Source organism: Dipodomys spectabilis, unplaced genomic scaffold (assembly GCF_019054845.1).
Source record: "Dipodomys spectabilis isolate Male_0828 unplaced genomic scaffold, ASM1905484v1 ptg000118l, whole genome shotgun sequence".
Lineage (NCBI taxonomy): Eukaryota > Metazoa > Chordata > Mammalia > Rodentia > Heteromyidae > Dipodomys > Dipodomys spectabilis.
The window spans coordinates 6,200,593-6,225,595 of NW_024870795.1; the positions used below are offsets into that span (position 1 = coordinate 6,200,593).

Consider the following 25,003-nt stretch of genomic DNA (forward strand, 5'->3'; position numbering starts at 1 on the left):
CAAGAGAATGAGCCAACTGTGGTGCCTTTGCAACACAATCCAGAATGGCAAGAGAAGGAAGAACAGACCTCCGGTATACCGAACAATAAAGAAGAACCTCACAAATACATTGGGCAAAAAAAGCCACACACAAGAGTACCTTCTGTATGATGCCATTTAACTGAAACTCAAGAACAGGTAATGAACCAATCAGTGATGCTTGCCCAGGGGAGTATGGTAGCACAGGCTAGGAAGGGCTTGAGAGGACCCAGTAGAATACAGGTTTCCTTTATCTTGATCAGGGTGGCTTACATGGATGCAGACATTGTGAACACTCTGAACTTCACACTTTCAGCTGTAGTATTTATGTGTATAATTCTTCAGTTTAAATAAAAAGCATGGGGCTGAGAAATATCTGCACAGGTCAAGATCATCTGTCTACAGTTGCAGAGCTGGCAAGTGGCGGAGCTGGGTCTCAAACCAGGTCCGCTGGATTCTGATAACCACCAGCTATCAAGCTACCTTGACCTGTGGAGGCAGCCTTGCTCTGGGTTCAGATGTGATAGCCATTTGTTCCTAGTGCTCATCACTGGCCACTTAGTTCAGCCTCCCAAGTAGAACCAGACTTCCCAGAAGCCTCAGGTCCAACAAGAGCTGCTGTTTAGTCAGGGAGGTCAAATGGTGAAAAGTCAGGCCCACACTAGAGCTTTGGATCTCTGGGATCTGGACAGGATGAACGCTGCTTTATCAAGAGGGTGCCTGTCACCCACACCCACACCACACCCACGCTAATCCCAGTCCCAGGCCCACAATAATAGAATTTCAGATCTGAAGGACCAGGGCTTTCAGGCCATATAGGAGCTCAAGCATCACAGCTGGCCGGGGCTAGGCTCCAACACCTAGCACAACTGCCCTCTGGGTCACACCACTTTACACTCCTTTCAGACCCCTGTTCCTTTTGACCCAGAAAAGCCAGACTCTACCAGAGGCCCTCACTCCTCTCCCAGACTAGAGCTCAGGAACACAGCCACCTGCATCCTGCTTTGCATCCCCAGCTGGCTGGGTCTTACCTCCCTTTCCCTTTCGCCCACTTTGAAAGGAGCCACCTCCTGCTGCTTGGCACACATACCCCTCTCCTGCTACATCCTCCCAACTCTCTAATCCCTCCTCCCCCAGACTCCCACACAATCCCTGTCCCAACCATTTCCTGCGAGTTTCCCATCTGATCAGTTTCTTAGGAAGGGCAATCAGCCAAGAAGGGAGGAGGAAGAAAACTAGCGCCAAGAACACTGGGAGAAAACTTCATCTAGTCCACCTTCATCTTTTCCACCTTCCAGGACAGGCTTCCTCTTAAACACAGGCCTATCACCCCAAGACATCCATGATCCCTCCTCCCCGATCCACAGCAGAGTCCACATTCTTCCGTGCTGAATCTCCTCTTTGATTGGTTCTAACTCAGATTCATACCTCATCACCAACAGTCTAAGTTGCAGCACTGCAAGACCCGTCTGCCACTAGGGCCCACGCTACATCATGCTGTGTCCCTGTGCCATTCCAACTGCTTTTATTTTAGCTGTTTATATGTCTTATCTCCCACAAAAATGCCAGCACTTGACAAAGATGAGAACCACCTCCCACACAGCTCTGCCAGAGGCAAGCTTAACAGGTGGGACAGGGGAAGCCACACCCCTCTGCAGAAGGAACAGTTAATGTTCCAAGGGAACGGTATAGGAAAGAAGGACCACATCATCATCACCACCACAGAAGGGACTCGGCTGGGGATGAGCAGCACAGCTGAGCTCAACCCCAGCTCTGCCTATCACCAGCTGCAGCCCTTGGGCAACTCACTTCCGCTCAGACCTTCTGCTTCCTCCTCTGTAAGATCAGGGAGAGAGCGAGGCTTTGTTATTGCTCACCATTCACGAGCCTTTCTTGCTAGGTTCTCTCCTCAGCATGCTCATTTGACTGCACAGCTCTGCACATGGGGTTTGCACAGCTATAAGCGCAGGAGCCAGGACTTCTAGTTCCCAAACTCATCTAGATTTCCATTCCACTTTCTGGATGCCATGCTCTGCCTCTAGCTCTCTTCTCAGCTCTGAAGTCTGACTCTGATTCTATCTCTGTCCTTGACTGGCCTGACAACCCTGGGCCGTGCCACAAGGTTCAGATGGGAAGACACATGTCTAGGCCTAGAGCTTTATAGTACCACGCCTCCCACATGACAGGTCTGGTGACCGCTGGCATGCTGACTAGACCAAAGGCTGGGGTGGCCAGCAGGAGTCCCATAAAGCCCAGATACTCCCTCCCAGCCCCTTCCCCCGCCCCCCATGCCATTGTGGCTTCCTGCTTCACTACGGCTCCCTGCTCCCTTTTCTGGTAGCTGCTCTCCCAGGCTGGTACCCCTGCTCACCAATGCCATGCCAGAGCTGCCTGTTGGGGAGCTTTGCTCTGTTGTCACCTGGTCCCAGGCTGGGGTGGTGGTAATCAGAGGCCGGCTTTGCTCTACTCCCTCCGTGGCTATTCCAGATCCCGAGCCAACACCCCCCCTGTGACCTCCAGGCTGTCTGTACTTCCTTCCCAGATCACACCATGCCACTCTGCTCAAAAGATTTCAATGGCACCACACAGCAGCTAGCATCAATTCTAACACCCAACCCAAGGCGCACAGGTCCCGCGTAGTCTATTCCCTGCCTTCTTCTCTATTCCTTCATCACCCTTCCTCTTGTACCCTACTCCAGCTTCTTCACGCACAGCCTTCCTTAGGGCCCTGGTCTTTAAATGCAGACTCCCTTCTTATCATGCAGGCGCCTCAAAGATCTTTCCTGATCATTTGATGTAGCCCCTGCCTCTCACACCTCCCTTCCCCCACCCCCTCTCTACCTGATACTGGTCAGTCTACTGTTCAATTCTCCATACTAGCATGTGAGCCCCTGACATCAGGAACCTCTCCTGTCTTGGTCCTGGCTGCATTGTCAACATCTACAACTGTCTGCCCCTGGGGAGAGGGAGCTGGGATGGGGATGCAGGTGGGGTGGGGCGGGGCACGTACTCATGCTGGCCTGAGTAGTCAGGAAAGCTACTCTGAAGAGAGGGCATGGAAACAGGGCTAAGTCCATGGCAAGTTCCAGGCTAGGCAACCAAACAAATGCCATGATTGCATAGAAGAAAGGGCCTGGGAAGGAATGGTGTGTGAGAAGCACACAGGGAGGCTGGTGTGATGGGAACAAGGGAAAGGAGGACAGCGTGGTGCTGAGGAAGGTGCAGGGCACATCTCCTTCGGACTTTACCCCAGGTTCATGAGGATGCATCAGAAAGGTTTTCATGAGGGAACATCAGGTTCTGGTTTGCATTTCTACAAGATCCCCAGGCTGCTTTGTGGGGAGCCGATGACAGGCAGGACTGGAGGTGGGAGACTGCTCAGGAGGTCATGGAGTTTCCATGAGTTACTCATGACTTAGACTGGGAGCGAGAACAGGTATGGAAACAGCACAGGGCAAGTCTTCAATTCAGGTGGTCTGAGGAGCCCTGGCCAAGGCTACACTTCTCTAGCTGGAGTTCTAGATGTTCAGTACCCCAGCCCAGCCCTCTACCCAATCTTACTTCTTCTTGCCTCCTAACCCAGCTGCCCCACCCACATCAGGCTGGGTGTCTTCCTAGCTGGCTGCCCATACCAGTTGCTCAGCGCCTTGGCAGGTGTCCCAGCACTCACCTAATATGTCACCTCCCCTCCTCTTATGGGACTGGCTAAGGTGCCTGTAGAGGCCTCTGCTCCTTGCTCGTCTCAACCACCTCTCTCCCCTCAAAGCATTGGAGTGACCTCTGATGCTTTCAGCAGTGGAAGTCACAGAAATCACCAAGAACTTGATGATCCCCTGTGCTCAAGGTAGATGCTCAGGTGTGAAGATGAAGACAACAGTGCATGAGGAGGAGTCCTTTAGGAACTGGGCAATTATCAGCAGGAGCTCAATAAATAATTTTCTCCTCAAGCCTGCATAGGACACTACTCCTCACCGATGCTTCTGTCCCTCAGGTGTGGGCTGACCACCTCTGCCAAGAAGGTGAGTGAGATGATTTGGTGGAAGGAGTTGGAAATGTCAATGGGCTTCACACGTTCAGGGCAGTGGCTCTGCCTCACCTCTGGCTCTGTACTGTTCATGTCCCTGTGACTTTCTCCAGTTCGCCCACCAGGTGAACTGAGCAAACTCTGCTTCACCTGCAAGACCCAGTGCAAAGCTCTGGGAAGCTTTCCCAGCCTGCTGTGGTATTTCTTGGTATAATAGCAAATGCCTGTTTACACGTTGAAGTTTACATGTTGAAGTTGGGATTATATTTATTCCATCTGCAGCACTATGTTTTAACATGAATCAATGTTGGCTGAATGTCTGTCCCCCACAAACAGACAATTCAGTTCACAGTGTCATTTGTGCTCCCCCCTACAATACTGGTGACATTTAAGCCTACTCTAACACCCTGAGGCTACTATGCCTAAAATCATCCTCTTCCTTTAATGCTGCAGGACTAGTGGTAGCCCCTGCAAGTGTTATCAATGTGCTCAGGGCTTTACAGACATTTCCTCACTTGATTGGGGAAACTGAGGCTCAGGTAGGGTGATGATACAGCTAGGAAGTAATAGGATTTATTGCCCTTAACACTGGCATAGCTCTCATGGCACTTATAGCTGAGCCAATGTTAGAAACTGGTAATGCCAGCTACTCAGGAGGCTGAGAGCAGAAGGTTACAGTTTGGAACCAAACTGGACAAACAAATCTAAGACTCTTTTCTATAATTATTGACAAAAAGCCAGCACTGGAGTTGTGGCTCAAGGGGTATAGCATCAACCATGAATAAAAAGCCTAGGGAGAGCATAAGGCCTTGACTTAAAGCCCCAGTTCCAGCATAAAACAGTCAAACAAAAGCATAGCCAGCACCAGTGGTTCACATCTGTAATCCTAGCTACTCAGGAGGCTGAGATCTAAGCACATGCTTCAAAGCCAGCCCAGGCAGGAAAGTCTGTAAGACTCTAACCATCAAAAAGCCGAAAGTGAAGCTATGGCTCAAGTGATAGAGCACTCTTCTTGAGCATAAAAGCTCAGTTACTGTGCAGGCCCTGAGTTCAAGGCCCCAGCACCAAAACAAAAACAAAAACAAAAAAAGCACAGTATTCAAGCCTGATCTACAAGGTCTTTAGTACTCAAAGGATGGGGTCAGAAGTTTCTCAGCTGATTCAGAAGGCCTAAGCCATGCAGTGGGTTCTGCTATAATAATCAGTGTAGTCAAAGTCCAAGGGTTCCCTGCAGGAAACTGTCCATCCTTAAGTTTAATCACACTATCACTAGAAAAACAGACCTGCCAATGCTTAGATACCAAGATCCCGTCCAAAGACCACAGCCTCTCCTCTTGGTCCACTGTCTAGAGACCCCTGAGCTAGTTAACAGGTAGGGAAGTGTCCCACTTCTGCCATTATTTGAGTCTCCTCATTTATAGAAAAGAGAATAACAGTATGTCCCTCAAGAGGTTTTCTGAAAGGCATAGAGCATATAGTTCAGTGGTCTACACTTGGTATGTATAAGGTCTAGGTTTGATCCTCAGTACCAAAAAAATTTTTTTTAATGTTTTCGTGATATTTATTGGGAATTGCTTTACCCACCTCAGGGGATGTATTCATTAAAAGGATACTTTCTATCCATAGCCACATTATCCCAAGTATCAACTGGACACAGTAGGATCCCAAGAAGTCTTGTGAGTGTTAATTCAGTTCTGGGAAATAATTAATATTTCTCTTCCTTCTGTCCCTAAGCACCACGATATCTTTTATGTTCCAAATGTGCCAAATTCTGTGCTGCACATCCAATATGGGTACCTCTTACTGATGGTCAAATTGAGACTCAAGACATTGACTTGCCAAAGCCCACGATGCTACAAAGTGATGAGGCTGGGATCTGAACCCAGTCTTTCAGGTAGCTGGGATACTTTTTGTTTTTTGTTTTCTTTTTTGTCGGTCATGGGGCCTGAACTCTGGGCCTGGGCGCTGTCCCTCAGCTCTTCAGCTCAAGGCTAGTGCTCTACCACTTGAACCACAGCACCACTTCCAGCTTTTTCTGCTTATGTGATGCTAAGGAATGGAACCCAGGGCCTCATGCATGCAAGGCAAGCACTCTACCACTGAGCCACCTTCCCAGCCCTGGGATACGTTTTTGTACCCCAGAAGATTATATTCCAGATAGATGCTTCTAAGCAGTGGCCAGTGAGACCTCATTCAAGCATAACCTCAACACCGTAGCTCTCCCTCCACGGTTCACAAAGCCTTCCCAACCCTCCTAATGGGGAGGTAACTCCCTTTGCTCTAAATTCCCATAAAATGCCACATGCATTTTAAGTTCCACCCAATTCCTACTGCCTGAATGCTCTGTCTTTACTACATTCCCCGGCCACTCCCTGAGCATGATATGAAAAGCAGCATCTTTGTATAGCTAGGCAGGATGGCCTCAGGGAAGGGGAGGTGTGTGCCTGCTCCCCTTCCCCCATCTAGCCATAACCTTGGTCTTAAACTTGTTAATCAAGGTAAGGTATCCCTGCCTCATGCTGGCCTCCTATCTGGCCTATGTGGTAGAGCATCTCTCCAGACTCTTGTGGATCCTGACCAGGGACCCAACAAATAGGATCGTTTGATGAAAAAGATGCTATAAAAGGCACAACACCCAACCTCAGCGATTGGCTTATAATGGCCTACAAAGCCCAAGGGAGTCAAAGGATGTGGTCAGTTTCTGAGCTGGCTTAGGGAGCCTGGGCACTGCAGTGGATTCTGTTATAATGACCAAGGAGCCAAGGCCCAAGGGTTTCTCTGCTCCCTGACAGGTACCTCCCTCATGAGGCTACGCCCTTCCTTAGGCTTAAAGGGCATCTCCTAGGTAGAAGAAAAAAAAAAAAAAAGATTTAACCAATGCCTTGATAACATGATCCAGAGCAAAGACCAAATCTCTTCCCTCCTCTTGCCTAGTGACCCCTGAACTAGTTATCAGAGTAAGGAAGTGTCCTGCCTCTGTCATTAGTTTACCTGTGGCCCAGGACCAGGCCTTTCTAGGCCTCAACTGGAAAATCAGAGGCCTGCATCAGAACATGTTTATTCTCCCTACGAACTTGGGGGCCACAGCTGTCTGAAGGTTCTTTCCACCACTAGCCTTCTAAATAAAGTCAGGGAAACAGAGTGAAGCAGAGACCATGATCCTCAGTGTGGGAGGTAGCAGGGATAGTCAGGACTTCCTGTATGGCACCCTCAAATTTATCCATCTTTCAGAGGCTGTCCCTCAAGTCTGATGTCTCCAAGGTAGCTTCTTCCCCTCACAGGGCCTCCAAGGTGTGGTCAAGCCCTGGTGACTTTAGGAAAAAGGGCGGGAGGCCTGAGTCACACCTTGGGTGTATGAGCTGAGCTCACCATGACAACCCAGCAGACTCAGGGGCACAATGCAGGAGGAACCTGTTGCAGTCTCCTGATCTGCAGCCTAGGAAAGTTTTTCTCTACTTTTTTTTTGTTTTTTTCTTGGGTCCGGTTATGGGGCCTGAACTCTGGGCCGGGGTGCTGTCCCTCAGCTCTTCAGCTCAAGGCTAGCGCTCTACCACTTGAGTCATAGCGCCACTTCTGGCTTTTTTTTTTTTTTTTTTTCTGCTTATGTGGTGCTGAGGAATGGAACCCAGGGCCTCATGCATGCAAGGCAAGCGTTCTACCACTGAGTCATCTTCCCAGCCCAGTTTTTCTCTACTTTGAGGAGTTTCTTGCCCTTCTCTTCCCTCAGGACACAGTCTACTCATTCCCCTTGCTGTGAACGTTGTTCTGAAGTCCTCCAGACAAACCCTACTCAGTCGTTTCAAAACAGCTCATCCTTAACCTTTCTTCTCAGCCTCCTAAAGCACAGAAGCACTAGATCTTTAATGCTGGAACTGGGGCTTGGGCTCAGGGGCCTCATGCTCTCGCTTAAGCTTTTTTGCTCAACATGGGTGCTCTACCAGCTAAGCCACACTTCACATATGCAATACACCTTTAGAATTTCAGTTACTACGGGCCTTTTCCCAGTGACCGAAGCCCACATATTCACACATGGTCTGTCTGTAGATTATTTGGAGGAACCATGAAGTATATCATGAACTCTCAAAGAATCATAGAAACATAGATCCCAGGTCATCCAGTCTTCCTAGGTGAGAATCCCTTAGCAACCCCTTCTAAATGTTCCTCTATTCCCTTTACCCACCTGTCTAGATCACCTCCTTCCAGAAGCTTCTCTCACCTCTCCTCCTCTTCTATGAGCCTGCTGCATCCCAGCCTAAACCATATAATTTTCTACTGGTGCTTTCTCCCTTGTGTGTTACCTTACTTTCTCTGTGGGCTTGCTTCTTGAATCTTGTAGTAGAGTGATGACCATGAACCTGTACTACAGCTTTTTCTGCCTTGAAGACAGGGCTTCATGACAGCCCTGGCCCACCCCCAAAGGATGAGGCTGGTACAATCTCCCTCTAATGCCTCCAAATCTGTTTAGGCCTCCCAGTGCCCAGAGGCACTCAAGAGCAGGGGCTTCCTGGAATGAAGGCCTTTCCACTGGAAAGCACCCAGAGAACCTTTCATGGTGAAATCTACTGGTAGCAGGTTAGGAGGTTAAGGCCCAAAGAAGGCAAAATGACTGAAGATAGGGCATTATGCAGGAAAGAGGCAGGGCTAGGATTGGGCCCCCACTAATTCCCAGCCCAGAGCTCTTTTCCTTTATGTAAAGAAAGCTCCCTCCCTCCCTCCTTCCTTCTTTCCTTCCTTCCTTCCTTCTTTCCTTCCCTCCCTTTCTTTTTGCACTAGTCCTGGGGCTTGAACTCAGGGACTAGGTAGGGTCCATGAGCTTCTTTTGCTCAAGGCTAGTGCTCTACTATTGGAGCCACAGCTCCACTTTTAGCTTATTGGGGGCATGGTTAATTGGAGTTAAGAGTCTCTCAGACTTCCCTGCCAGGGCTGTCTTCAAACCTCAATCCTCAGATCTCAGCTTCCTAAATAACCAAGATTACAGTCATGAGCCACCAGCACATGGTTCATCTTTTATTTTATGCCAGTACTGGGGCTTGAACTCCAGACCTGGCCTGGGTACTGTCCCTTAGATTTTTTGCTTAAGGGTGGTGCTCTACCACTTGAGCCACAGCTCTACTTCAACTTATTTGATGATTAATTGGAGATAAGAGTCTCACAGAGTTTTCTGTCCCGGCCAGCCTCAAACCACAATCCTCGTATCAGCCTCCTGAGTAGCTAGGATTACAGATGTAAGCCACTGACACCTGGCTGTAAGTACTTTATGAAAACTAAATCTGGGGCTGGGAAGGTGGCTCAGTGCTAGAGCACTTGCTTTGCATTCATGAGGCCCTGGGTTCGATTCCTCAGCACCACATAAGCAAAAAGAAAAAAGCTGAAGTGGACCTGTGGCTCAAGTGGTAGAGTGCTAGCCTTGAACTGAAGAGCTAAGAGACAGTGCCCAGGCCCAGAGTTCAAGCCCTACGACCGGACCAAAACAAACAAACAAACAAATGAAAACTAAATCTGTCCTCAAGCACATATACAACCCACACGCTAACATATGCATTCAGAATTTCTAAGAAGATGCACAAGAAAATAGTAGTAACATCTGAGAGTGACAGTACAGGCGATCAGGGAGGTGAGGAGGAAACTCTTTTACGCTTTACCTTAAAATGCTTTTGTACAGTTGTTGGACATTACTTTGCTCTTTTTGTTTTACCATGAACCTGTTTTACATGTTTTATTCATATGCATAAAAATAAATCTGCCACAGAAAAGGAAGGGATTCTGGCCCTAGCCTACCCCTAATACACAAAACCAAACAAAGAGAAGCCACAACTAAACCTGTCTAGGTATTACTATAAATTAGTGAGATTTGACTTCTTATGAGGTTTATGACCACTGGTCTCATTAATTTACAGTCACAGTGCAGTTTATGGCTTGAGGAATCTTCCCAGGAAGAGCCTAATTCAATTAGGGCTCTCTCAGCAGCTCCCTGAGGAAGCTCGGGCACCTCACTTTTACTTACACAGATCGAGGGCAGACCAAACAGACCCAGATCTTTCCCAGAGAGACCCCACTCAGCCCAGATCCCATGCCCCCGCCGACCCGCCATTAGAGCCACACGGGGGGAGTAGCTACCACAGCTGGGCTGGAAGACAGCAGCTGACGCCTAAAGCATTACTCTGTGGATGTCACTTTCGGTTAAACTCCCTGCTCTGCAATTCAGCCTGGCACTAAAGAGCCTCTGGATCTTTTGTTCCCCCCTTGCCTCTCTGAGTAATCAACCTGGGTTCTAGTCTGCCACAGTCTCTGCCCGGATCCTGCCTCCACATGGAAGTCAGTCACATGTTCCTGGGTTCATCTGCTCCCCAAATATTTGGAGAGCCCTTCCCCTGTGCCAGACATAGATAAGAAAATGAAAATGAGCACACAAAGTGTTACAGCTCTTTTAGACTGTGTCTAGCAACTTCATTGGCTTTGTAGGAAAAATACCCCCTTGCCAAAAAAGAAAGAAGAAAGTGAACATACCAAGGCCCCTTACAAGGGGCTTACATTCTCATGGGAATCAGCTAGTAAGTACAGCCTACACATCTAATTCTTTCCTTTCCATCTAGACTCTGCTCAGGCTCTGCCTTCTTGGAGGAGATTTCTCTAAACTATGCTTCCTCTTCCCCCCCACTCCCCCTCCGCCACAGCCACTAGCCCTCAGGGACTTCCCAGTCTCTCTGAACTTGGCTTTTGCCAGGAGGCTGCCCAGCCCTCTGTACAGATATATCCTTGTCTTGTCTGGTCTCATCTAGTCTGGTCCTGAGCAGACTGGAAGCTCCCAGTGAGCAGGGCCCATGTTTCACTCTTCTCTCCTCAGTACCCAGTGACCACAAGCTAAATTGCCTGCTGAATGACCACAACCACCCTGCCTTGGACCTACGCTCTTAATTAGCTGTTCTCCATCTTGGCTGGCCAGCACAAAGACATGGTGTTCTCTAGCTTCATCTGGCATGTGGCAAGTGCTATGTTAAGTGTTAGTTATTTATCGTTTTTGGTGAACTTGTGGGATCTGTCTCACGTGGCTGTGAGGTCACCCTTTAGCCTTCAATGGTCTAGGCTCAAATGGGCTCAGCATTGCGGAAGGGCCACTATGGGCTTAGAGGTAGGTGAGCCTGAAAAGGAACCTCATTCAGAAATGCAAATGAATATATCTTTGCAGAAGAGCTTGCTGGGGCAATCTGGGAAACTCCTGATTTTAAGCAAGTTAATATTACAAATCAGGCCTGGTAGCTCACACCTATAAATTCTAGCTATCAGGAAGCTGAGATCTGAGGATTACAGTTCAAAGCCAGCTTGTGCAGGAAAGTCTGTGAGACTATCTCCAATTAACACCAAAAAGTCAGAAATGGAACTGTGGCTTAAGTGGTAAAGTGCTAGCCTTGAGTGAAAAGCTAAGGGGCAGCACGCAGGCCCTTGTATTCAAGCTTCAATACTAGCATGTGTGCACGCACACACGCGCGCACATACACATACACACACAGAATTTAGGACTCAAGTCTGGCCTAATAACCCCCCAGAACTGGCCCTGAATGTTGCTTTAGGAAATGTGAACGATCCCAGAGAAGTAGGGGAGACAGCCCACTGATCCAGGCACAACCTAAAACTTAGTTCAGTTAAAATTAGATTAACCCATAAGATTAAAAATACCCACATATAATCACGGGCCGCCTTAAAGTATCAGTTGATGTTTATTGGCATCTAAAGAGACGGTTTGGCCCAGTGCGGTGTGTGCAGACAACCTTGGGGAGACACGTCTGACTCAGACATTTGCAGGGGAGTGCTGCAAGAAGAGGCCCACACAGGCAAAGAGTGACTCAGGAATAGCCCAGGCCCTGCCTGGCTTTGCTGAGCGAGGCTTCTCTGCTGGTCTCAAAGGAAGGGGGGGCGGGGGGCTGACAAGAGGAGGAGGGAAGGAGGCAGGCAGACTGCTGGATGTGCACAGGCTGCCATTCCCAAGGGAACTGGGGCCCCTTAGCTCCAGGCCCCTGTTAGTCCTGTACGTTTATAAAGGCCAATAGGCCATTTCTTCACTGTGGGATTTGGGAGTGGGTCAGTGTTTTCCCTAAATGCAAGGAGTGATCCACAGAGAACAGCTGATGGGAAAACTTCAATTTCTGAATGAAGGGTTCTTGAAGCCAGGACTCCACGAAGAAAGGAACATTGGCTCCTCAGTCAGACAGATCTGGGCTTAAACCCCAATATTTTCTAGCTGTTCAGGGACCTGAAATGGCAGTTTAACACACAGCAGCTAATGCAGTAAACAAACATTTTAACAAAAATTTTCCAAATTAAGAAACTCAGAGCTGGGCACCCGTGGCTTGTGCCTGTCATCCTAGCTAATCAGGAGGCTGAGATCTGGGGATCACAGTTCAAAGCCAGCCTGGGCAAGTAAGTCCGTGAGACTCTTGTCTCCAATAAACCACCAGAAAACCAGAAGTGGCGCTGTGGCTCTAGTGCTAGAGTGCTAGCCTTGAGCTGAAGAGCTGAGGGACAGCGCCCAGGCCCAGAGTTCAAGCCCCACGACCAACAAAAAGAAAAAAAACAAAACTCAGAGCTTCAGACCTCAGAGAAGTTGTGCCTTGCCTAAAGTCGCATAGCTGGTAGCAAAGAGCAGATAGCAGAACTGGGGGTGTAGCTTAGTGGTAGAGCACACGTGCTGTGCATGTGTGAGCATCAAAGATGTTTTCCCACTTACTTAGATCCTGTGAGTCCAGGATTCAGTCCCAGCACACAGACAAAAAAGATCTCTTGAGCCACCCAGCAACTTTTCCATTGTAATTCCTGTCTCTACCTTTCCTTTTTCTTCCTCAAGGTCCCACAACACTTTGAAGGGAAGGAAAGGCCCTCTATTTCAAACGTTTGCTGCCCTACAGAGAAAGGACGATAAAGATGGCAGTCCTAAGTCTGACTTCAGCCCTCATAGGACTGATCACAAAATCCATGTAGGGTCAAGAGAGGCTAAGGACTCAGAGCTGAGCGCTAGCCAGGATCCTCCAGTCCTTCCTTCCCACAGGAGGAACTGGTGTCCTAAAGACCACCACCCAGGTTTCCAACATGAATGCATCTGCTCATATACTCCCAAAGCCCCTTTGGATCTGGTTCCCCTTGATCCTTACAATAACCCAGCCAGCTGGCCAGACAAGAAAGAAGATGGAGCTGGGTGCTGGTGGCTCACAACTATAATCCTAGCTACTCAGGAAGCTGAGATCTAAGGATTGCAGTTCAGAGCCAACCTTGGGCAGGAAAGTCCCTGAGACTTTTTTTTTTTTTTTTTTTTGCCAGTCGTGGGGCTTGAACTCTTGACCTGGGCGCTGTCCTTCAGCTCTTTAGCTTAAAGCTAGCGCTTTACCACTTGAGCCATGGCACCACTTCTGGCTTTTTCTGCTTATGTGGTTCTGAGGAATCGAACCCAGGGCCTCATGCATGCAAGGCAAGTACTCTACCACTGAGCCAACTTCCCAGCCCTGTCCCTGAGACTTTTATCTCCATTAACCACCAGAAAACCAAAAATGGTGCTGTGGCTCAAGGGTAGAACACTTGCCTTGAGCTGAAGAGCACAGGGACAGCACCCAAGCCCAGAGTTCAAGCCCCATGACCAACAATAAATAAGTAAATAAATAAATAAAATCCTATATATGCAAATACTTTAGAAACAAATTAGAGCAGTAATGAGAATTACGACTAAACTTACCACCTGCTTTACGGGACTAAAGAAAGTCATGGGAGAGAAGGGATGGTAGGGGAAAAACAAAGGAGGAGGCAACAATGCTTGATAAGAAATGTACTCATGCCGGGCGCTGGTGGCTCACGCCTGTAATCCTAGCTACTCAGGAGGCTGAGATCTGAGGATCGCGGTTCAAAGCCAGCCCAGGCAAGAGAGACCGTGAGACTCCTATCTCCAATAAACCACCAGAAAACCAGAAGTGGCGCTGTAGCTCAAGTGGTAGAGCGCTCGCCTTGAGCTGAAGAGCTGAGGGACAGCGCCCAGGCCCAGAGTTCAAGCCCGACGACCGACAAAAAAAAAAAAAAAAAAGAAATGTACTCATTACCTTGCTCATGTGATTGTAACCCCTCCGTATAGTATTTTCACAATAGAAAACATTAAAAAAAAGAAAAGAAAGAAAGAAAGAAAAGAAAGTTGTGCCACCTGCCCCCAGCACAGTGGCTACCTCGCAGGAGATCCTACTGGGCCCTGACAGGGAACCAAGAGCAGCTCTACTCAGGGGGGCAATGGGGGGTGGGGGCGGGGGAAAGGGTCAAAGTCACAAGGTTAGCTGGGCACCAGTGGCTCATGCCTGTAATCCTGACTACTCAGGAGGCTAAAATCTGAGGATTGCAGTTTGAAGCCAGACTGGGCAGGAAAATCTGTGAGACTCTTATCTTATTAACCACCAGAAAACCAGAAGTGGGGCTGTGGCTCAACTGGTAGAGTGGCCTTGAGCTAAAGAGCTGAGGGACAGCACCCAGGCCCAGAGTTCAAGCCCCATGACGTAAAAAAAAAGTCACCAGGTTTACCACCCCTTGATGGCTAAAGTAATCACACACACACACACACCCCAACTGCCCAAGAAGGAAAGAAGCAAGCTCAGGTCAGAGTCAACAACTCTTACAGGCCCCCAAACCAAGCACAGTACAAGGATGGCTTTCGCAGACAGGAAGAAGACTCCCATCATGGAGAGCTTCCCGCTCCCCACCCCCACCCCAGTGCAGGTGCAGCAAGCTGGGCACCAGTCTTCACAAGACCACAGTCCTGCACTCAGCATCTGCTGAGAGCAATGTGAGAGGCAGGAGATACAGCTGCACCCCTCTGGGAAGCAATGCCAAGATGTGAACAGACGATAAATAGCAATTCAGCACTGAAGATAACCCCTAAGCTGTTTCCTCATCTGCAAAACAGAGAGAGCCTTCATCTCATATGATTTTAGTAGGGATTAGATGAGATTACTTTTACAAAGTGCCTGTCACTACTCTGTAGATACTCTATAAATGGTAATGATTATTAAAACATACCCTCCCCACACAGAGATGTCACAGGACAGTCTAGGCCTAATGCCAAAGCTGTAGATAAACAATAAAGGAGAAGGGTTTAGGAAAGAAAGGAAAAGAAAACTGCTGCAGGCTGGAATAGGCTAGGAAGACTTCCCAAAGGGGGAATACTACTGTTTGGATCTTAAATATCCCTCCAAAGGCCAGTGTATTAAAGCTTGATATCCCAAGTGGTGCTTTGAGGAGGAGGTAGGGACTATAAATGGTGGAGCCTAGTGAGATGTCTTTTTTTTTCCCCCTGATACTAGAACTTGAACTCAATCAAGGCCTTGTGGTCTTAGCTCAGCTTTCTTTCTTACAGCTAGAGACCTACTACTTGAGGCAAAGATCCCTGGTCTATATATATATATATATATATATATATATATATATATATATATATTTGGTTGTTAATTGGAGATGAGTCGCATGGACTTTTCTGCCTTGGCTGACCTCTAATCTTCAGATCTTACCACGCACTGGTGGCTCTTGGCCTCCTGAGTAGCTAGGATTACAGGTGTGAGCCACTGTCCCTGAGCTTAGTGGGAAATCACTGGGGGCATGCTCTTAAAGGGAATTATGACACCTTAGCCCCTCCTTGCACTCTTTTGCTTCCTACCCACGAGGGAGGAGTTTTATTCCACCACATACTTCTGCTACCAAAGCAATGGTAAGGGCCATCTGACTGACACCTATCACCTCCTTGGCCACCACGGTTGATTTGGCTTGTTTGGCTTGCTGGGTGGTCATCCCGTCCTCCCTCAGAGCTCCATATGAATCCCTCCTGAAGCTGTGAAGACAACCTTCCCCCAACAGAGGAAGACGATTCTTTGGTCAAGAGTGTATAAGAAACTGCCGTCCCCTGCTAGAACCTCCAACAAGTTCTCAAGGTTCAAAGCAACAGAGCCATCTGATCATAATTAACTGTAAGTGGTGGGGCCTAGTGGAAAGTCGCTGTCATTCAACTCTCATCTGTGAGTCAGAACACACTCTTTATCAGTAGATTATCTCAGCTATTTTGGTATAGTAACTGACCAAAGCTGACTGACCAAAAGAAAGGGCTCTGAAGGGCCTGTGAAGCTTTACAGTGATCTGGACACCTGTGTTAGAAGGTAGATTCACTGGGCTGGGAAGGTGGCTCAGTGGTAGAGTGCTTGCCTTGCATGCATGAGGCCCTGGGTTCGATTCCTCAGCATCACTTAAGCAGAAAAAGCCAGAAATGGCGCTATGGCTCGAGTGGTAGAGCACTAGCCTTGAGCTGAAGAGCTGAGGGACAGTGCCCAGGCCCAGAGTTCAAGCCCCATGACCGGCCAAAACAAACAAACAAAAAGAAGAATGAGGTGCATGAACCCCAAGATCCACATTCTCACAGGTGTCACGAGACAGAGCTCAGGGTTTCTAACCATGCCTTGCCTTTATAGCAGAGCTGTATGGGCTGGGCTGGCTGGAAAAAGAGGAAAGACGAGCTTCGTGGGTACTTGGCTGAATGAAATCCAGGCCATCTGACCAGCCAGGCCCTCCAAGTGTGCTGGCAGTCTTGAAGACAAATCAAATGCCCTCCCTGATGCCTTCCTCCCTGGTCTTGACTGACCGCCCTCCTCCCCCTCCCAACCCCCCCTGCCCCTCCCTGGCTATCCTATAGACAGGCAACTGTTTTCTCAAAGAAAAAAAAGGCTATCTCTTTCTTTTTAGAGTCCCACCTAGACTTCTTAGGAGTTTCAAGGTGACCTTTAAACAGTTATTCCTCCCCTTGGACAAGTGGGAGACTCGGACACTTTTTCTAATGCCATTTTTACAAGAAACCAGTTGCTAAGACCCCTATGTGTACATGTGAAGCAAGCAATAACATCCCCACTTCCCCTACTCATATACTTGCTCCAAGGAGGAAATGACAGGATATGCCTTGTAAAGACCAAAACCAAGAAGCTATAAGATATAAAAGGACAAAAGAAGCCTTTTTAGGGTTCCTTGACAGGAGACAAGATGAATACCCTCTTTATAGGCTCCTGGGCCTTGGCCAGGAGTTCCATGTCAGGAATATGGGCAAAGCAGAGCGGTGCTGCCAGTGGTGAGTTAGGTTGCCTCCCTGGGAACAGCACCTGCCTGGGAGTCAGGTGAACTGGGACAAAGCAGAATTCATGAAGGAGCCAAACCACAGGGTGCAGGAAAGGGGGAAAGGCCCTACCCCTAAAGCTTAGGAACGTGGTGCCTCATACCTGTAATTCTAGCTACTCCTGAGGCTGAGATCTGAGGATCCAGGTTCAAAGTCATCCCAGGAGACTTTTTTTTTTTTTTTTCCAGTTCTGGGGCTTGACCTCTGGGCCTGGGCCCTGTCCCCTAGCCTCTTTGTGCCCAAGACTAGCACTCTACCACTTGAGTCACAGCGCCACTTCTGGCTTTTTCTGTGTAGTTTATTAGAAATGAGAGTCTCACAGAGGCTGGGAATGGGACTCAGAGGTAGAGTGCCTCCTTAGCTTAGCAAGCATGAAGCCCTGGGTTGGACTCCTCCTCAGTACCACAAAAGCAGAAAAGGCCTAAAGTGGTGCTGTGGCTCAAGTAGAACACTAGCCTTGAGCATAGGCAGGCTCAGGGACAGAGCCCAGGCACTAAGTTCAAGCCCTAGGCTTGGCGAAAGAAAGAAAGAAAGAAAGAAAGAAAGAAAGAAAGAAAGAAAGAAAGAAAGAAAGAAAGAAAGAAAGAAAGAAAGAAAGAAAGAAAGAAAGAAAGGAAGAAAGGAAGGAAGAAAGGAAGAAAGGAAGGAAAGAAAGAGCAAACCCTAGGCTTGGCGAAAGAAAGAAAGTGCAAACCCTAGGCTTGGCGAAAGAAAGAAAGAAAGGAAGGAAGGAAGGAAGGGAGGAAGGGAGGGAGGAAGGGAGGGAAGGAGGGAAGGAGGGAGGGAAGAAGGAAGGAAGGAAGGAAGGAAGAGAGAGGGAGGAAGGCAGGCAGGAAAGGAAAGGAGAGGAGAGGAGAGGAAAGGAGGAAAGGAGAAGAGGAAAGGAAGAAAGGAAAGGGAAGGGAAAGGAAGGGAAGGGAAGGGAAGAAAAAAAAAGAGAAGAGTCTCACAGGAGGACTTTGCTGCCTGGGCTAGCTTTGCACCATGATCCTTAGATCTCAGCCTCCTGAGTAGCTAGGATTACAAGTATGAGTCACTGGTACCTGGCTTCAGGAGACTCTTATCTCCAATTACTACCAAAAAGCTGGAAGTGGATCTGTGGCTCAAGGGTTAGAACACTAGCCTTGAGTGAAAAAGCTAGTGGACAGAGCCTGAGTTTCAGCCCCAGTACCAACACCACCACCACCCCAAAAAAGAGGCTTAAGGACAGTCTCACAGTTCTCCCCTCAAGCCACTAGCTCTTCCTCACCAAGGAAAAGCAAGAATCTTTGTCTGCTAGAGAGAGAAAAAAGGCCCAGAGAAGGCCATCAACAAAACACTAGTTAATAAATAAGAGCTTGGGAAGGTGGCTTAGTGGTAGAGCGCTTGCCTTGCATGCATGAGGCCTTGGGTTCAATTCCTCAGCACCACATAAGCAGAAAAACCCGGGCGTGGCGCTGTGGCTCAAGTGGTAGAGCGCTAGCCTTGAGCTGAAGAGCTGAGGGACAGCGCCCAGGCCCAGAGTTCAGGCCCTACGACCCACAAATAAATAAATAAATCAATAGGAGCTTGCCTAGCAAGAGCAAGATCTGGAGTTCAATACACAATACAGAAGAAGGAAAGAAGGCCCAGAAAAGGAAAGTGATTTGCTTATTGTCATCCCCTGAATTTGTACCACTCTAGAATGTTAGCCCTTTTGCCCTGGTCCTCCCACATCAGTCTCTGCAAGGGGCTCCTTGAGACTGCTGCACAATTAAGAATGGAAAGAAGACTGCACACAGCACTTTCCATTCCTAAAGAAGGGGTACCTTGCAAGCAAAGCAGCTGCCTGCCACAGCTGACAGAATGAGGACTCCGCCACAACTCCTACTCATGCTCGGTGTTGAGAGAATAGGCAAGACCCCAAAATAAACTTTCAGGCTCGATGGTGTCAGACAGTACAGAGAGAGCATGGCCTTTGTCCCCCAGTCCTGTGCCCCAAGGCAGCTAGTACCATCTCTCCTCAGTCCACAGCTAGCTCAAGTGCATGAAGTCAGTTGAACATACCCAGCACCCTCAAGGAAGGACACCTGGTGGCAAGGCAGCCTAGGGCTAAAGGATTTGCGATCCTCCAGCCTCTGAGGAAAATGAAAAGAGAGAGACACACTTACTTCAGGAGGCTAAAATAGTAACAGGGGCAGCTGGCCCTCACAGGGAACTCCCTGCGTGTACAAAGTCAGATTTGTAATGCATTAATTACGTCATCATCACGTCCACAGCCATGCAACTAGATATTATTATCCCACCCCCCCCCCCCCCCAACACTCCCCAACCTGCTGGTTTCCTGTTCTGCTGGGGATGGAATCCAGGGCTTTGTGCATTGCTAGGCAAGTGCTCTAACACCAACCTACACCCCAGCCTTATTTCCCATTTTATGAATGACAAAACTGAGGCTCAGAGATCATCCATGGTAGAGTAGAAGCTGCATTCTACACTGTAAAGATAAAGGGGGAACGTAGGCCTCCACTTTTACCATGAACTTTTAGGCACCATTCCCTCCATTTTCTTCCCAGGTGCCAGAGCTTCTCTGCTGTCAAAAGGCAGAAAACTACATTTCTATGCCAGAGACATGGACTTTTGGAATTGCAAAGGAGCTTGTGCCCAGCCTCCTTGATTTACAATGGGAAAACTGAAGCCCCAAGGCCGAGTGACTTTGCCAGGGTTTCCAGAGTCAGTGGAATGGCAGAAATGTCAGGTCTGGAAAGGGTCACAAAAATCAACTGCTAGCTAGGGAAGCAAGACTGGCCCAAGGTCACAGAGAAAGCAAAGATGAGAAACCAGTCTTCTTGACTTCTAGACTGATACGCTGGCTGTGACACCATCTCTGCTCTCTAGCTGCTCAAGGTCCTGGGCACAGCACGGTAGTGGTGACAAAGCAGGCCAGGCCCAGCCTGACCCCATTAGAAAAGAGACATCAGGCCTGCAGGGAGAAACTTCAAACTGTCCGGAGTAGGGTCTTTAATAGTCATGCTGTCTGTTATCCCCCTAGCAATCTCTGAGTTCCACAGAGTGTGTGCCACCCCCACCCCACTCTCCAGTATCCTAATTCAATGCCAGGTGTGGTAGGGAGGTGAGTTGCTTGGAGGGAAGGGACAATTTATAGACAGTACTTGTCTCACACAAGCAAATGATGTATCATGATCACTTCAGGGTCTTATAATAAATTCAAACACAAGATTTCCTGACACAATTGAGAGGATCAAATAGCAGTTAAGACTCTCTCATTTCACAAGTTAGGAAGACCTGCAGAAAAAGGGCCTGGCTGTTCAAGGTCATGCATTTATGTCAGAATCCGTACATAAAGCTCCCTTTGCCCAGGCCTTCATTTTTTTTTTTTTTTTTTCCAGGAAGCTGGCTGCTATCGGGGTATAGGTAATGATGGCCCAGCTCCATGGGCTCAGTGACCGGCTCAGCACCAAAGCCCTGCACCAGGAAGCCAGCTCCTGGATCTATCAAAACAGAGGCACCAGTTTGTTCCTGCAGCATGTCCCAGAGCTCGCCTCACACCACCCTGGCACCTGCACTTGGCTCTTCATGTCCTTGGGAAAGCTGCAAGGCTTCCTGCTGAGTCTCAAACTCCCCAAACCCAAACCTCAGGTTTAGAGAGGAACAGCTTCCCTTCTACAGCTAGCTGGGGAGTAAGCCAAAACAAGCAAAGGCAGCATGCAAACCCCTGCCCCGCCCTGGACATAATTTCCAGGGACTTCTGGGCTATGCAGCTCCCGTAAGCCCTACCAATCATTCAAGAGAACAGGATGCCCAATGGAACAGTTGGGCAGGGAACCCAACTCTTGGAGCAGGCACAACTTTTAAAAATTTTTCTTCTCCCAAAAAGAACACTTCAAAGTCTCTTCAGACCAGAATGCCTCTAGGACTTCTCCCCACACCTCTCTTACTTGAATTAGTAGCCAATGTCAGTGGTCAGACCAGGTAACTACTTGAAACTCAGGTTCTAACTTTGTGTGAGCTGGAGGGTGTCAGACAAGTCTTATCTTCCTTTACTTTCCTGCTAGCCCAAAGCGCACCTGAAAACTGAAGAATAGTATTCTTGGTCCAAAAATTGATTGAGGAGCTTCTAGACAGCCTGAACAGGCGAAGTTGGCAGGTAACATCCTGAAAATGAAGGAAGGTGAGACCTCTCACACAGTCTATCAGCTCTTAAAAGTCTCTAGGACCCAGGTCCCTGCTCTACCCAAACTCCTCAGACAAGCCAAATAGACACACACTCCATTCTGAAAGCATGCCCGAGAAGCAGGTAATAAACTGCATGGGTTACTGTTGACAAAGCAGAAAGTATCACTTGCTAGAAGACAACCTTCTGTCTCACACACAACCAAGTGCCTGGCTCCCCTCTGCATCTGTCCCAGCCAGAGGTGACCTGCCAGGCCTGAAAGCCTTGATGAAGGTACCTGGTATCTATCTTCCAGTCCTGTTCTCTCACGTTCTCTCCCACCTCCAAGTTTAGGAGGCCTCAGACCACAGAGCTAGAGTTTGAAGACCAAGATGGCAGGGTGGAGGATGCCTACATTACCGAAGTAGCTCAGACCTTAAATCCAAGGCAGCCTCAAATGGTAAGAGACAGGCAAGAAGCTCACCTATCTTGGTGATGGCAGAAGCATCAACAGTAGATAGCATCAAAGATACTGGACTTACCTATCTTCATGAGGCAGGCCAGCAGAATCCAGAGGGCGATCTCAAAGGGTCTCCGCACATGTGTGTAGTCAATGCCCAGAACTGGAAAGGCCTTTCGCGGCTTTATGCCATGGTCGGGGACAGAATGGTTAACAGGATGGCTCTCTGGGTGATGGGGTACCTCTGGTGGGGCGGTGGTGACATCTCCTATTGAGCGCTCAGGTGTCGCTGGGCTGAGCTGGAGGCCATGGCTCCTGAGAACAGGCAGCAGCTCCACCAAGGAGAACACCACCAGCAAAGTGAAGATCCGAGGTGGAGAAAGCCCCCTAGGCATGGTGCCTGGTCCCTTAGCCCAGGAGGCCTCAACCTTTAATGAAGTGAGAGTGAGACCTGGGACATAGGGGTCAGCAGGTGGGAAGAAGAGACTGGGGCAGTGTCTAGGAAAAGCTCATGGTTTAGAGAGGTATTTTCATGGAAGCAGTCTGAAAGCAGGTGAGGGTGGCAATCTGCAACTCCAAACCGAAGAAGAGGGACAAGGACCTAGGAAGGACCATAGAGGAAAACCAACAGGACCTGAAAGTCCAAACCTGGGCAAGAGGAACAGGGGAAGACTGCACCCTGGGAACAGAAGGGACAGACCAGGCTGGACCCTGCAGCAAGGGGAAAGAAGGAAGGGCAGGACCTCTGGCTGGGGAAAGTGACTGAGGTGCTGGGACCCGGCTAAGAGAAGGGATAGGGAAACTGAGCTAAAGGAAGGAAATCGGAGGGGGTGAGACCCAGTCCAAGACAACGAGACGGAGTTGGAAGCCCAGTCTGAGAGGACGGGGAGAAGCGGGAAAGAGGCCAGAAGCTTCCCCACCCCGAGGACAGCCGGGGTCCAGGCGCGCCGGGCTGGGATTCCGGGGAAATGGAGGGAGGCGGAAGGCAGAGGCAGGCGGCCCGGCGGGAAGGGGCCTCGGTGCGGGCTGGGGGCGGCTCACGGTGGGCCAGCAGCAACGCGCCCCTCCTTGCGACCCCCGCGCGGCGCGGCGCTGCTGCGCTCCGCCCCGGGCCAGCGGCAGCTCCTTCCCAGCCAGCTCCAGGTCCCGATCCAACCCCGGCCAGGCCCCGGCCCCCGCGGCAGCCGACTGATGTCCGCGCTGAGCCCGGCGCTGTCATTTATAGGCACCAGAGAGCAGCCGGCGCAGAGGGCTAGAGAGCCCTGTCAGCGCCCGCGTTGGGCGGCGCCCCCTGTCGGCGAGGCGAGGAAGTGTCGAATAGGGAAGAGGAAGTGGAAAGAACTGGGGGGGTGGGGGGGAAGGAGAAAAAGACATCAGAATTCCCAGAGAGTGTAACTCACACCCGTGAAACACTGTACTAGTTACAAAGCGCCCTCACATCCACATCTGTAGTCACAGAAAAGATGCCCAATAATCTTGTGAAAGATTTCTGTCTTCTGGATTTAATTACCATGTGACCTTGAGTAAGTTACCTAGCCTCTCTGTTTCTCAACTTTCTCATCTGGAATTTGGAGGTGGCAATAGTATCTATATGGAAGGGACAATGTGAATGAAATAACCTATGTAAAATGGGTAGAACATACCTTGGCATATTATTATTATTATGGGTTTTTTTTTCCCAGATGAGCAAACAGGCAGAGAGAGTTCTTTGGCTAGTGTGTAAGTAGTTGATTAGTTTGTGGGGCTGCCATTAAAGAGTACCACAAGGGCTGGGAAAGTGGCTTAGTGGAAGAGCGCATGCTTTGCATGCATGAGGCTCTGGGTTCGATTCCTCTGCACCACATAAGCAGAAAAAGCCAGAAGTGACGCTGTGGCTCAAGTGGTAGAGCACTAGCCTTGAGCTGAAGAGCTGAGGGACAGTGCCCAGACCCAGAGTTCAGGCCCCACTCCCAACAACAACAAAAAAAAAAATCCACAAATTGAGTGGCTGAAGCAACATATATTCTCATAGTCCTGAAGGACAGAGATCCTTAACCATGGCTTGGTTAGAGTGGTTTCTCTTACCTTCTTGGTGCTTTGCTGGAAATGTTTGGCATTCCTGGATGGTGACATGGTAACTCTGATATTCATGTGGAATTCCCCTTGGGTCTCTGTCTGTACATCTAAATTCCCACTTTTAGATTGGATTAGGGCTCCCCACAAATGACTTCATCTTTTTTTTGGGGGGGGGTCAGTCATGGAGCTTGAACTCTGGGCCTGGGGGCTGTCCCTCAGCTTTTCAGCTCAAGGCTAGCACTCTCCCACTTGAGCCACAGCACCACTTCTGGCTTTGTCTGCTTATGTGGTGCTGAGGAATTGAACTCAGGGCCTCATGCATGCAAGGCAAGCACTCTACCACTGAGCCACCTTCCCAGCCCTACTATCACTCTGCTTGGCACTGAACTCTCCCCCCTCGACCCCCCCCAGCCTAGGCTGAGAAATGTGGAAATCACTAAAATGCTGTCCCGTTTTTCAGAAAAGTTAATTAAGGCCAAAGGGATTAGGCTCCACATCAGGGAGGATCTAGTTCCGTTTGACAGATAAATTCTGAGCCTTTTTTTGTGCTTGTATGCCAGGACTGGGCTTGAACTCAGGGCCTAAACAGTATCCCTTAGCTTTTCCTCTAAAGGTTGCGGTGCTCTACCACTTGAGCCATATCTCTACTTTCAGCTTTTTTCTGGTCAATTGGAGAAAAGAGTCTCATGAACTTTTCTGTCCTAGCTAGCTTCAAACTGTGATCCTCAGATCTCAGCCTCCTAAGTAGCTAGAATTACAGGTGTGAGCCATCAGTGTCTGGCTCTGGGCCTCTTGACAAGGATTTGCACTGGACTCTGACAGCAGAGAATAATACATGGGGCAGAAGAATGATAGTGATTGGGAGAGAGTTCAAAGTGGGCCCACTGGGAGCTGCCAACTGCTAGTAATGTTGTAGTTCTACAGTGGGTGGTAGTTACAGGAGTTACATAGGAGCAGGCGTGGTAGCCCACTGAGCATTCTTGGTTTGGACACTTTCTCTTGATATGCTATCTTTCCACCAAAAAAAAAAAAGCATAGTAAAACAATAATAGCATGATGATGCTAATTACTGGGTGAAACATTAAACTGACTTCTCTGTACCTCATATTTTCCAGGCATCGGTTCAGTCAGCTGTGAGGTAACAAAAGAACC

General features: G+C 49.0%; 1 protein-coding gene across 1 annotated transcript in view; it reads right to left on the bottom strand.

Moving 5' to 3' along the window:
• The window catches only part of Slc9a1 (solute carrier family 9 member A1), a 59,824-nt gene extending 36,860 nt beyond the window's left edge, over positions 1-22,964 (bottom strand). The window contains exon 1 of the mRNA XM_042688702.1: positions 21,879-22,964. Coding sequence (XP_042544636.1) covers positions 21,879-22,191 — 313 coding nt within the window. The 5' untranslated portion in view covers positions 22,192-22,964. The remainder of the gene's footprint in view (positions 1-21,878) is intronic.
• Between the last annotated feature and the right edge of the window lie 2,039 nt (positions 22,965-25,003).